The 14,048-nt window shown below is 38.3% G+C and overlaps 1 protein-coding gene across 2 annotated transcripts in view; it reads right to left on the bottom strand.

Annotated features, from left to right (window-relative positions):
* ube2e1 (ubiquitin-conjugating enzyme E2E 1) overlaps positions 1–11,621 on the bottom strand; it is a 29,030-nt gene extending 17,409 nt beyond the window's left edge. Inside the window, exons 1-3 of one of the 2 annotated variants that reach the window (XM_069195077.1) lie at positions 11,516–11,621; positions 10,466–10,657; positions 9,682–9,732 (exon numbers count right to left, since the gene is read on the bottom strand). In XM_069195077.1, the coding sequence (XP_069051178.1) occupies positions 9,682–9,732; positions 10,466–10,623 (209 nt within the window). In that variant the 5' untranslated portion in view covers positions 10,624–10,657; positions 11,516–11,621. Of the gene's footprint in view, positions 1–9,681; positions 9,733–10,465; positions 10,658–10,876; positions 10,977–11,515 lie in introns of those variants that run through there. The other variant, XM_069195078.1, reaches the window with a different exon arrangement.
* Between the last annotated feature and the right edge of the window lie 2,427 nt (positions 11,622–14,048).

The following is a 14,048-nucleotide window of genomic DNA, read 5'->3' as shown; positions in this document are numbered from 1 at the left end:
TACCGAAACATTTAAGAATGGACTGACCTGTGTTACCTCGACACCAAATAAATACTCCAAAGACTTCCAGAAATATGATACAAAAGTCACAGTTTATTCTCTTCTATAACAACATCCTGAGGATTACAGCCTAGACCAGTCTATAAAAATGATTTATTCATATACTGTATGGCTTAGACGACAAAATCATAAAAGCGCTTTTAAATAGTATGAAAAAGGTGAACACTTTTTTACTGCAGAGAAACGCAGATTTAGAAAAAATGGTATTGTATGAGTTGCGTGCAACCATAAGTAAATACCTAGTTTTGCCTTGAAGTATTCGGTATTCTCTGAACATCAGCTAATTTTCCATGCAGTAAAATTGTCTTCTCTTGAGATTTCTTTTGTTTGAACTTTATGCAGCAGCACTTTTTAATTTAAAATAGATTAGAGTATTCGTATTTAACTCAGTGTTTCACAGAAATCTCACGAATGCATCAGTTTAATTCTAAAACATAAAAGATACACATTCCAAAGTTACACAACACATATTACACATACAGGACAAAAAAATCACTAATAATTCCTTCCTTTTTACAACTTCAAATTTTGGTTGGTAATTTTCAACTATTTATAAAATATCATCAAATAGTGAAAGACTAGATCTGCCAACAGAAGTCCATTTTTACTTCATGATGAAAGATTATCAGTTGTCCCAAGGGTGGCTACATGTGATCTTTCAAACACATAAGATGTTGCTTTGATGAAGTCATAAAGAAAATAAGAAGAGTAAAATCCACAAATGGATTCAAAACAGATTCTCTGCCAACTGGCCTGTCAGCCAATGTGAGCCTGCACTGATATGTTTTTATTCGCAGATCGAATCTGACTCCTGCTGACAAGCACTGTACCAGAAAAGGCACTAAAGAGAAACAATTTAATGAGCTTCCTGGTAAGAAACGAAATGAGACACCAGGTTCTGGGAAAAAAATTCAAAAGACAAAACTAAAGAGTAACTTCAAATTTGCTTCACTGCCTGTAAATAACAGTTTGAACATGTCGTGCCATTTTATGCGACTTTTACATTCAAGCATCTGAAGAGAATGAAAACAAGTTAAAAAAAACACAAGACTCTGTAGCAGTTTAATGTAATTTTCTGAAACTAATGTTCATAATTCTATTAATAAATTCAGATTCTGAGTTTAAGTCTTAACTAAGATGGAAATCTATAAAGCTTTGATGCTAGAGTATACAGATTTATTTAAAGTTCTTTTAGGAACAGCAAAAAGTTGTTTTCTGATCAAAGAATGTTTCAAATACATAAGTGTTCCCAATTTAAAGAGAAAGTCATTTCAACAGCTTTCTGTTAAAACAGGTTTTTTTTTCTGAATTTCAGAAATTTATTGATAACCAAGGGGAAACTAAGTACCACGTAGAGGAGATTAGAAAAAAATATGGCACCTATATTCTTAACCAGAAAGGCTTTTAATTTTCAGCTATAACAGAATCAATACAATAGATACTTATGAATGCATTTTAACATTTATTTCCATCTTCAACATCCATGTTTCTTATTCTCACTATTCCTTAAGGATGTAAAGCCATTATGATTGCAGAATTAAAGACGCATATCTCAAAAGACATAAAGGTCTAAAACACCAACATTCACTTAAAATGGGGGGTCACGTTCATATTTCCTGGGAAATTTAGAAAACTTTCCACCTAAAGTGATGGGTACACCTTTTTCTTTGGCCTACAATGCTCATTTTGCATGAAATACAGGTAACTGCCAAAAAATGGAAACACCAACATATAGTGTCTTAACAGTGAGTTGGGCTACCACAAGCCACCAGAAAAGCTTCAATGCGCCTCGGCATAGATTCCACAAGTGTCTGGAACTACAACATCATCCCTCCAGAAGAAATTCCATCATTTTGTTAATCTCCCAACTGGGCTGAGATCTGGTATTGAGATGCCCATGGCATATGGTCTTCATCTGTTTCATACTCATCAAACCATTCAGTGACCAATGGGAGCATCGTTATCCTGGAACATTCCACTCCCATCAGGACAGAAATGCTTCACCACAGGATGAACATGATCACTCAGAATGGCTTTGTATTTATTGGTATTGGCATTTTGGTGTAATAAGGGGTTTATCCACCGCAACTTGACCACTGTATCCCTCTCTGTGAAGTTCTCGACAGACTATACTTGATGAAACTACCAGCTCATGCCTCCGATTGGCATTCGCCGTCAACTGATTCGGAACTGCTTATCGAACACATAGACATCACTGTGATGTGCTTTTGTCCACATTTACCCCTAGATTTTGACCTCTTTCCCTCAGATTTCACAACATCAGCTTAGCAATTGTTCCTCATGAAACACTATGTTGAATAAAGGAACAAGTAAAAGGCTTATTCCATGCTGAAAAGAGAAGAGAGAAAACAATGTTTTGGCAGTGAAGCCTTCTTCATTTGTCCTCAAGCCTTCTTCGCACATTTACTGAAGTTTTTCCTTTATTTTGGAATTTACCAAAATAATAATCTGTATATACTGCCATAATGCATACAATTAACTTAGCACATTTATCCATTAAGAATTACAAACTGTCAGAAGAAGCTGGAGATGTAACTAGTGAATGCCTTTGTGTTAATCCTTAATAATTAAGCATGCTTCCAAAACTAAAAATCTGTCATTCCTTTTAGCAGAATTCTTTCAGAGAATATCAGAAAACTTGGGTAGCTGACATTCCTCAGAGGCTATATCCTCTACAAAATGTGTAACCCTTGTGGCGTGAGGCAATACTTTATCATTAGCGAGCTTAAAGTGTTTCATCACGTGCACTGTCAGAGTGAGAAAACATTGAACTATTATCTGTGAAGTGCTGCTTATTCAAACAGAGATAGATGTAAACAAATACCAAGTGTAACAACTCCTAAGGAGGGCTGCCTGTGCAGAAGCAGGACAACCGTCCAAAATCGTGTCTACAGGCAAGAGCAGCAGAATATATTTACTGATAGTTGTGGCAACAACCTAGATGCCTACCTTAGGGTTTTAGAAACCCCGATTATGCCACAAGCTGATATCTAACAACTCACAGTTATTGAAAACATGCTATGAAAGATTTTTTTTTTACATTCTTTCATATTTTAACACACCATAAATACAAAGGCCAACACTTCTTTTTGAGGGACAGACTTACACATGAAGAGAGACTAGGTTTTTTTTCCATCGCCACATCAAAACCAAAGGGCATTCTACATTATCAACTGTAGTACAGCATAAGCGAAACTAAAGGGCATTTGTTGTGATACAAAGTGTACTCAACTTAAGGGGGAAAGAAGAAATGGAGCAATAAAACAACAAATACACTTAAAATGTGCATAATAATGAATACAGTTTACAAGCACACAAGTAAAAAAAATAGTCTTTAAAACGAAGCCTTTAAATACAGTATGACCATGATTGAGCAAAATGTAAGTGAAGTGTGGAATACTAAATTATTACAGCAAAGATGACAAGCTTTTGGTATAGTCTTTGTAGGACCCAGAAATATAAATCCAGCTTATAAACCTTCAAAAAGAAGACATAAAATAAAGCGCAGAGAATTTTAAAATGCCTGTGTGCCGTTATGAGCACACATTCTACAATAAAAAGATCACACCGGTGAAAGTGTAAATCACAACGACCGAATTAAAAACTGGTTTATTTGCCATTTATTCCAATTTTCTGCATTTGCATCAATGTAAATAATTATTAGGAAATAATTCACAAAAGCAATTTCATTTCCTTTATAAAGGCTTTTTTTCTTACTGTAGTCAACAACAGTTCAAGTTTCAGCAAGAAAACTATCCCTTTTTATTATTGTTGGACTCCTTCAATCTATAAAAATACATTTCCCCTTAACAGTCTTGACATTTCACTAGATGTCAAAACCATTAAAGATGGAATGTTGTAAAAGCAGAGAGAACAAAATGATACAGATTTAGAAAATCCTCACGGTCTTTAGACATGAAAACAGTGTTAAAATGTGGCCACAAATTATAAAAATTGTATCCTATATGCTTTTAGCAGTTATTTAGGTATGACATTTCTCAACTGGGGTTTGATAAGTCAACTGCATTACATTCATGAGGCGAATGTGATATGTGTGGTAAGTGACAGAAAAATTATTCCTTCTTTGGAAGAGAAGCAAGTTTAGACTCTAAATGCATTTTTTTAATCATTTCTTAATTTTATAAACACTCTTGGTCAAATTAACGACAGCAGCTCAACCGAGCTTTAGAAAACCAATGCTGTTTTGGTAGAAGTGACTTTGTTTGATGCACTGCTCACATTTAAAAGCAGTGAGTATGCCAATGCTAACAACTGAATGCTTAAATATGGAAACATTGTGCATTTAGTCAAGATCTAATATAATTACCAGTGCTTGAACGATGCACTGTCGCACAGAACCTTTGCTTATCCCCGAGAGAGAATAAAACACAAGCTTTTTGGCATTCTCAAAAGCCGTGCTGAAACAGCTAATACCTTATTGCATTTTGCTGATCTACAGTGGCATTGCATCAAATATCTGATATTAAAGATTACTTCCTATTTCTAGACCAACACTTGGTCAGATGAACACAGTCTCCAGTACTCCACCTCACAGTAGAAATGTTTCAGCAAAGACAAAAGCTAACAATAACGACAGTGTTACATTAACCCAAAAGTAAACACACAAAAACTCAGCACTCCTTTTCTATGCATGAATAGATTAACAAGCCATTCTTTTCATGTTAGAAGCAAAGATACCTAATGTCCTAAAGCAATCGGAAAATACATTTCTTCTACTCTGTCTTTACCAATTTAATCTTTAGTTCTATCCAGCCAGAAAGCCAGAAATGGGCGGTTACTTTTGCAATTTTTTAAAGGTATATCCATTTTATAGAATGGTTTTCTACAAGAGCAAACAGATTTGAAACAAATGCTGGCAAATTATAACCACAGGATCACACACTTTCGATACAAACTGCACTTACAGTTAAGAACACTTTACATATCCTTCAGAGCATACTTTTTATAAAAAAGAACAGAATGTACATCACTACTCTTATTTCATTTCATGTCACACAGTGTTTTATGACTCTGAACATTTGTTACTATTTAGATGCAGGTTTGCATGTATTTCAGCTCATGTTAATATATATAATAATCTCGTTAATATGCTGTTTGAGGAGTGACATGATGGTGCAGTGGTTAACACTGCTGAGCCCTGTACTGAATAAAGAAAACAGAGGCTTTTTTGACCCACAATATTAATCACAATCTTTCCCTTTACAGGGTTGTAAACCATTCAGTCAGCCTTCTGTGACTTTCACAATAATATTTATTGATATGTGACTGAAACTTCACAAAAGATACTTGGTGTTAAATACCACAGAACTTATTTATGCATTCCAAAACATCACGGCAAAATGGCTCTATTAAAAAGTACAATGTTTACATTTTCATTGCCCAACATGGCTTTAAGAACATTACAATGAATTGTTTGCATTTAGTGCTTTAGTACTTAGTTTAGTGCTTTCCATCCGAAAAGATCCCCACGCACTTCACATACAGGAGGGACACACTTCATCTATCACTGAAGTGCAGGTGACACAGGGCAGGAATTATGCGCCAGCAGCCCCACTACACAAATCATCAGATGGAGAAGTGGATCGGACGCCCATTCTTCAATCTCGACTTAACATGTGCTCACCCAGTTCAAAAACTCGACATCATTCGCACTTCTCAAAGCACAAACTAGTCAGAAAGCACACTCATCTGTCCAGTACGTGACAGATGTAAACTATAGTAGGTTTCACTTCCCTTATCTGTACGGTCTGCAGTTTTACTTTTGCAGTTTTTTTTAGTAATATCCAGTTGTTAGATACCCAATTTTAATTGAGTGGGAGCAGTATACTGCATTTGTTAACAATTACAAATCTTACACAATGCCATTAAACAGAAAAAAAACATTTACACTGAAGTTTACGGTACAAAATATTAAAAAACACATAAATCCTTTCTATCTTATGTGGAAAAATGGAAGTGTTCTTTTTCTTAAACCCAATTTTCCTGATATCTTATAAACCACTCTTGCATACTTCCTCTCCCTTCTAATTAATATAACCATTGTTTGTATTTTTTCTGTTAATCTTTAACTATATAAGTGTTTTGTGTTGATTGTTATTAAAGACTGCAAAACAACAAACATGTTTCCAGACTTCAATAACATCTATGAAATATTTATTGTTCAAGACCAGTCTAACACGCTAATATGTATCCATTTCTTTCCAAAAACTTCTATAAAGCAAACAAACTGGGCTTTTAAGAAAAAAGACTGGGAAACACTGCTCCAAATCAGTTTTAACAAGACAGATCACATGACAGAACTTGATATTCCAGTCTCACTAATGTTATCCTCTTGTGGTGTCATCGCAAATACAGAGCAATAATGCAGGAAAACTAATGTAGGATACTCAGCTGTGTCAAATACAGAGAACAAACCAACATCCGCCATCTATTTTATTTCTATTAAAATATTAGATATTTATAATCAAAAAGAAAACCCAAATTAAATAAAAAACATCAATATTTAAACATTATAACACTCCCACGAATATATGACAAGAAATAGATCTATTGCATAACAAGGACTCAAATATATTTTGAAAACGCAAAGCTATTTTAAGGATTAGAAGAAACAGCTTGCCAGGCCACTTCACAGATCAGATTAAAATAAAAAACAATGATCATATCTCAATCTAGCCACAGATGTTTAAGTGTGAATCCTGGAGTCTTATTTTTCGCAGTGTTGAATAGCATATTAACTCAAATGGTCCCTTTAAATACGAACCAGCCGAAACTGAAAGCTAGGCCTGTGTGACTGAAAACCATATAACAAAGTATGTTCAAAATGTAAGAAATGCTACCTGCCTGAAAGGATAAAATTAGTATTTAGAGCTTGAATTCTTTGGACCAAAATCATCACTAGAGCTTCTCCAAAACATGCATTCTAACAGAACAACCTACACTATTTACATAACCAAAATGCTTTCACTATGGCTAGAACAAGATTTGTTTAAATGTCTTGCAACATTTTTGTTTCGGATACGGTCTTGCAATACATCAGCCACTTCCTATTGGTGCACATAAATCCACTGAGTGATTATCAACCTTTTTGACCAAGTATCACTTTTTCCCCCCCAAACAGCAGTTGTCGAGCATACCACTGGCAGGAGGGAATATTCCCTCTTGAGCGATTTCATCCTTTTGGGCGATGTTGGGGTACCCCTGCCACTCCAACACTGCTGCTTACCACCTCCTCCAGTAGTGTTGGCAGTGGGGAGGGTGATTTACTATTTCTAAATGACTTTTCTTTATAGCGCTGATTCAGTATATACAATCAGCAACAAATCAGTAGATTTAACTTTAACTGGTGCTACAAACTATTGGCAAGGTGTAGTTCACCAGTATAGGTGCTTGTATCATGGGCTGAAAAGCCTTTCTCTCAAGGACATAAACCATATGAAAGGTTTACAAGTGAGAGTATGCCATTTGGCCCATCTACCCCATAGTTACCACTGAATTATTCCTAGGATCTCCTCCAGCCAATCTTTAAAAACCAGGGACTGACTTGAACAACATAGTGAGATAGCGTGTTCCATCCTCCAACAACCCTTCGGATAAAGGCATGCCTCCTGTTCCGAGCTTTAAAAGAACTTTCATTTAAGTTACCACTTGTGCCCTTTGCTTCAAGTCTCTGAAGAAATTAACTCTGTTGCCTTTAAGAATTTTGAATCCTTTTGTCAGCTCCCCTCATAGTCTTTGTTCAAGACCAAAAAGGTTCAGTTCCTTCAGCTTGTCAGTGTAGGATATTCCCTTAAATCCTGAAATGTATCTAGTGGGTCTTCTCTGGACTGATTCTAAAGCAGCAATTTGTTTTCTATGTTGCGACGACCAAAACTGTACACAAATGCATGGTATTGCAGTGCATTTTACGATTTGATCCAATCTTAACATAACATTACTTAATTTTAATTCTGCGCTTATAACATAAAGGCAATAATAAGAATAATAGGGAGACAACTGCCTCTTCTCAGTTTCTAAGGATGTTTAGTCCCCTTGTTTCTATGAAACTTTTACTTTGTACTAAGTAAATATTGTAACGCTTACGGCCGACAGGCACTGTGTAAGAGCCGGCGTACCAGAGCGGGTGACGTCACCGCCCTTCCCTGTGATAGCAGGACCACAGCTACTGGGCTGTGAAGAGATCTCTCTTTAGCTCACGGGGCTAGGTCGCTGCAGAGAGACGCGGAAGTCCCGGGTTCGAGCCCCCGATGGTGCAGGGGCCGACCAGATGCGGCAAGGGCGCCCGCCTGAGCCCCCGTTGCGTTACAATATAATATAAAGTGCAGGGAGAGGTGCTGTTGTGTGGATGAGATGCTAAAATGAGATCCTGTCGACTTGGTTATTAAAGATTCCACGGTACTGTTTCTAAGAGCACGGGCGTTAACTTAGATGTCCAGTCTGACTTTTGTTCTGGTCTTGCCCAATCTGGAGTACCTCATTTCTGCGTTAATCCACCTGGTGAAGCAGAACTGGTGAACAGCTCAGATGGTCCAAATGGCTTCCTTTCATTTGTGAATCTCCTGCTCTTAAGAAATTTCTGTCTTCCACACCTGATCTGCAATGTATTGGAGCTGGTGATGCAAAAAAAGCTACACCTCTATCTCGGTTATGAGTAGAGGATGAAGTGGGACCCTGGTTATAAAGGAAAGTGCTCTGGGATCCTTTAAGCTGAAAAGTAATATATAAATGCAACTCATTATTGTTACCAACTGCCTGAATGAAGACAGCTTTTTAAGAATTGTTATAGGTACACAATCAATCACTGACCAATGACAAGCAAGGTTTCCAGCATAAAAACACTCTAAAATCTTACACAGAACTAGCATACTAATAATTAAAAAAACAATTCACTGAATCAATCCCAAAACAAACAGTCCCTATGGGAATAAGGGTGTTGAAAAGGTTTAGTGAAATGTCCTCAAAGTTATTTGGAAAACATACTTTAAATATAATGTATTAGTGGATATATTAAACTGTTAAACAACTGCACAAAATAAAGAGACAATACACATTTGAAAGTGTATTTTGCACAGGTGCATCTTTCTCATTATAAGTTTAAAGAAACAGCTTTACGTGACTGTGTAAGATGAATGCAAACGCCATCAAAAATAAAATCACTGCTATTTCCGTTCATGTAAAGTCTATTTCTCTTTTGCCCCTGCTGAGCCAAAAGAAACCTTTATACTGTGCAATGACACAAGGAGGGGGAAAATCCCGACCCCTTCTCCCATTCCTCTGCATTGCACAGAGGGAATCCGATTTCTTTTTAACAGCTCACCTCTTAGGGAACAAAAAACCGGTGTGGTCCTTTCTAAATTATTTAGATGACTACGAGGATCTCGCACAGTATCTCTGATTATGCCTTAACGGTCTCTTGCCAGAACACAAAAAGGATGCAGCACAATACTGAATAATCTCCCGAGTCGTACCAGGCGATTGCTGTCGGCCGACACAAATTCACAGCCAAGCTCTGCGCCTTTAAGGAAGCACTCTTGATAGGGAAATCCTAACCGTAATAATAAAATAACCAAACCCGGGTACCTGCAGTTCGGAGGAGGGTCCAGAGTGATATCTGCCAGCTCCTTCTGGATTCTGAAGGAAACAGAAACCACTCGTTAGTCTCGATCAGTCGGTACCGAAGGAATCAGTGATTTACATCGCACGCAGGCACAGCTGCTGACCTCTGCCTGCGAAACAAACATGGCCGCTCCCAGCAGCTCCTACTCACCAATATTTTAAAGATGAAATAACCCACTTCTGGACTGATTTCGCGGGTGGCCCTCACCTGGAGCCAAAATACCTTCGCCTTACAAGCAGCTACCGAAGGAATTTCGCCAATCCCCCCCTCCTAATTTTCGCAATAAACTGCTTAAGCTAATATGCAAATGAGCTGGTTCCCCATTGAAACAGAATAGCTGAGCTTGTTGTGAGATCTCTTAAAGGAGACACGCCTGAGGAAGCGTCGGTTGCATGGGAGAAAGTGTTATTTCAGCATGAGCCTGAATTTAAATAATCATATTTAAAAAAATACGAAGTAAAACCCACTCATTCTCAAAGAAGGGGTGGTTTTCTTCGGGCTGGGAAGCTATCAGGACTAAGAACTGGTGGATGAGCTTCCAAATACATCTTAATACGAAGTTGGTTCGTATGACGCTACTGCAGTCCTCCCAAGGAAAAAAAAAATGTGTTTAACCTGAAAACTAGATCGCACACAGCCAAGGGTTGCTAATATCACACTAAGCGTTAACTCTTTCTGTCCCGATACAATGGCTGTCCGACCGGTGATAACTGGCATTGCTCAGCCCTCAACCGATTCCCCCTTTACCTCTTTGCGCTCGTAGAAAGCAGTTTGGAGGTTTTGCTCATACTGGCTTTGCTCTCCTTCTTCTTGCTGGTTGTTTCTTTCTCCTTCTGATGTTGAGCGGAGGACGAGGAAGACGACGACGATGAGCTAGTACTGGCCCTCGAATCCTCATCCGACATACCGGCCGCACGGAACGGAAAAAAAAAACCCAACCTGGAAAGGCGAGCAGAGGGAATCGAGGGTTAGCTTCCGAAATAAATGCATACCAAATAAGACTGGTAGACGACACGCCTGTGGCATGTGGGTTTACCCCCAAGATCAGCCTCTTTGCACCTTCTCACGGTCGCCACTCCTAAAGACTGCGTGTGAAGTTGTGCAGCCAGGGCAAAACACCCCCCTAAACTCCGATTTTCTGAAGTCAAGGGAACTTACTTTCTGTCCGAGACTAATGTGCCAAACAACTGTCCTGAACTCCTCCGTTCCTCCCAACGCCTTGTGCTCCTCTCCCAAACAACACACTTCGCCGGAGTGGGAATGAATATTTACCTGCACCCCAGCAATTCAGAGACAGCCAGCTCACAGCTGGGAACTGGGTACAGCTCCGCACAGCTAATGAAAGATAAATAGATAGATATATATCCGTACTCTCATGTATCTGGCTACCCCAACGTCGCATCCATTCTGGAAATGTTTGACTTGCTTTTCAGTCCCCAAGACCCCATATAGTTGATCAAACTTCACACCCCGAAAAACAACTAACCAAAGCCTAAAATCTCAAACGGGTTTCATCCAACTGATCAATTTAACCTCTGGTCTTCCTTGCGGGGGTATATCAGCAGTGTCTCCTTTTTTTTTTCTCTCTCCTCTCAACATTGCAACCGATCTGTCTATTCAGCTCCACTCGTCGCTCGGATCCTTTTCTTCATTCTGCTTTTTCCGACAGGTTAATATCCTCGTTAACCTCGCAAAAACTTCTACAGGCGGCCCCCTGTCGATGCCAGAGACCTACCGGGGGCCGTTAAGGAGAGTATTTACTGGCATTAAAGAATATTTTCGTCTTTTAAACGGTACCTCTCTTTGTGTCTGTGACTCCGCTGCCTGGGCTCGTGTCTCTCCCCTCTCGCGGAGCGGAAGTGCTGCTGCAGCAGCAGCTATTAAACAGGCAATGGCTTCTATTCTATCGGACTCGCTCGCAAATGATAATGTCAAGGAAAAACACGGGGTGGGGGAGTCTGGATGTGAACCGAGATCTGAGTATTCACATGGCCACAATTGTTTATTTTTTTTTTCTAAACCCCTTCCTGTACCTAAAGCATACTCGAATACACGTATATCACCATTTCGTGTCAACATTGATATCCACAGTTAATGTACGTGTTACTTTCTTAGAATGTGTGTTTTAAAAAGGGATGGGCAAGAGAATCAGCATTTGTTAAATAATTGATACAAAGCTGCATATCACTCATAGTGTTGTGAATAATTCAAAGCCAAAGAATTTGTATTTCTTCTCATGTAAGCAACCTCAACAAATCATTCTGATGTGCTTGTTGGTCTTGGCAATTCTCCGGACAAAATTAATAGCATGCGCTGTGTAGGGAGGTTTATTTATTTTTTTTACATTTTCAAAGTTTTGTGGCAAAGCAACTCTATGAAAATTATTTTAAGGAAATCCCCCGTTTGGACACTACTACGTTAAACTGAAACGAGATATTTTATGTCATGGAAGAACTAACCAGCGGTGTAATTCTTCCTGCGTAACAGAAAAGCAGAAGACAACATATGACAGTACCACTTTACCACCTCCCTCCCCCCGGTTATTCCTTATAATATTAGTATTACTTTACAGGTTGTGGGACGTGACAGTTTTGACCTCGTCTCCACATACTTGTCTCAGATTAGTTTGCAAGACAACGCTGGGTTATTCCATCCCTTATTACAGGGGTCTCAAACTCAATTCCTGGAGGGACTCGTGTCTTCTGAGTTTTTTTTCACCCACGTTCTCGATGACATTGTTGGTGTGATTTAACTAGGTGCTGAATTCTAATATTTCTAACCAGGCTCTAAGATGATTATTGTTAACTGGACCTTAAATGAAGTGAATGTCTTGTTTATCAACTATAGAAGACCTCAATAACATTTACATAAATGTCTAATTTAGAGAACTGAGTATGAGACCCTGTTTTTAATTCTAACCTCGCTATTCATTGCTGTGATTCCAAAATAAAATACGTTTTTTTTTTACTTTTAAATGTTCTCTTCACAATACAAAAACAAATCTGTCCTGAGTTTAGAACAAGCAAGACCACTTTATTTTGCCATACACTAGTATTGCTATACTGATGTCTTGAATGACAAAACCCTCCCCAATTATGTCAGTTCCTGGAGGGTCTAGTGTCTTCTCATTTTTTTATTCTAATTTGAGCACCGATTACACAACATTTTGTTTTAATTTTACATATTTAGAGTTTAAAAAAATCTTTTACAGTTGATTACTAAAACAGTTGTTTCATTTACATTTCATGTTTTACTTACTGTTACTTAGAAAACACCTCAGAGCCAGGAGCAAAGTATAAAAATTGTGCTGTTAATGAAATAATCTGACCAATTGGTATAAATGAGAGCATGAGTAGAAAAAAAAAACATCAGGCCCTACAGGAAATGAGTCTGAAACCTCTTCACCAAAACATTCAGTCATAAGACCTAGACAAGGGGTGTGGAATTTTATTCCATGGCTGCTCTTAATCATACGTTTTACTGCACCAAATTTAACAATTTTCAAAGATCTTCAACTGTTGATGATGTTGATTTCTAAAGAATGAGAAACCCTGCTGCACCCTGCCCCTTGAGTCCTTGATTTGTCTGCCTATAACCCAGACATTAAGGTGACCAGGCCTTCCAGGTCTTGTTCATTCAAATAGTGTTAAAAAAAGGGCGCTTCTACGACTAGACAAAACACAGTACCCACCTACGCTTCTGGATAGCCTTCTTGACAGAGGGTCATTAAGAAGGAAGCAGAACAGTTTGCAGATCAAACCGTTTTTTAAAAGTTATAGAACTGTCAGTTGTTTTTCTATTCCTATTACTGTATACTAATGTTTGAGGATCCACAGTCCTGCAGAAGTGTTCTAAATACATTAATTATCGGTAAGATGCTTATTCACGGTAATAGTTGTAGCACACCTGAGCCTGTCTGAGAAGCACAGGAACGCAAGACAAGGCTATACTATGGATTTTTAAAGCCTGGCAACACCTTAACAGAAAAAAAATGAGAGAACCAAAAAAAAAAACCCAGGATTTTCTTTTTACCAAACAGGCTATATGCGTCACAATCTGTAATTGGGATTACTAAACTAGTCAAACTCAACAAACTTCTGTATTTTTACAAATATCACGGTGTGCTGAGTAATTGTGGGTGGATCGTTGCCTTATCAGGGCCTGTCTTGTGGAGACGTTCATGTTACATAATACATCTGGTGAGGGAATACAGGAAGAGGGGGGTCGTATCATCCCAGTCTGTCCTGGGCAGGAGTGGGCACCCAGATGGAACAGTAGATTGGGTAATGGACTGGAGCTCTGTAGGAGCAGTGAAAGACGGAGAGTCAAC

The sequence above is a fragment of the Lepisosteus oculatus genome, chromosome 10 (assembly GCF_040954835.1).
Source record: "Lepisosteus oculatus isolate fLepOcu1 chromosome 10, fLepOcu1.hap2, whole genome shotgun sequence".
Lineage (NCBI taxonomy): Eukaryota > Metazoa > Chordata > Actinopteri > Semionotiformes > Lepisosteidae > Lepisosteus > Lepisosteus oculatus.
The sequence above is the reverse complement of the archived record's forward strand: the minus strand, read 5'-3'. Positions and strand labels throughout refer to the sequence as shown.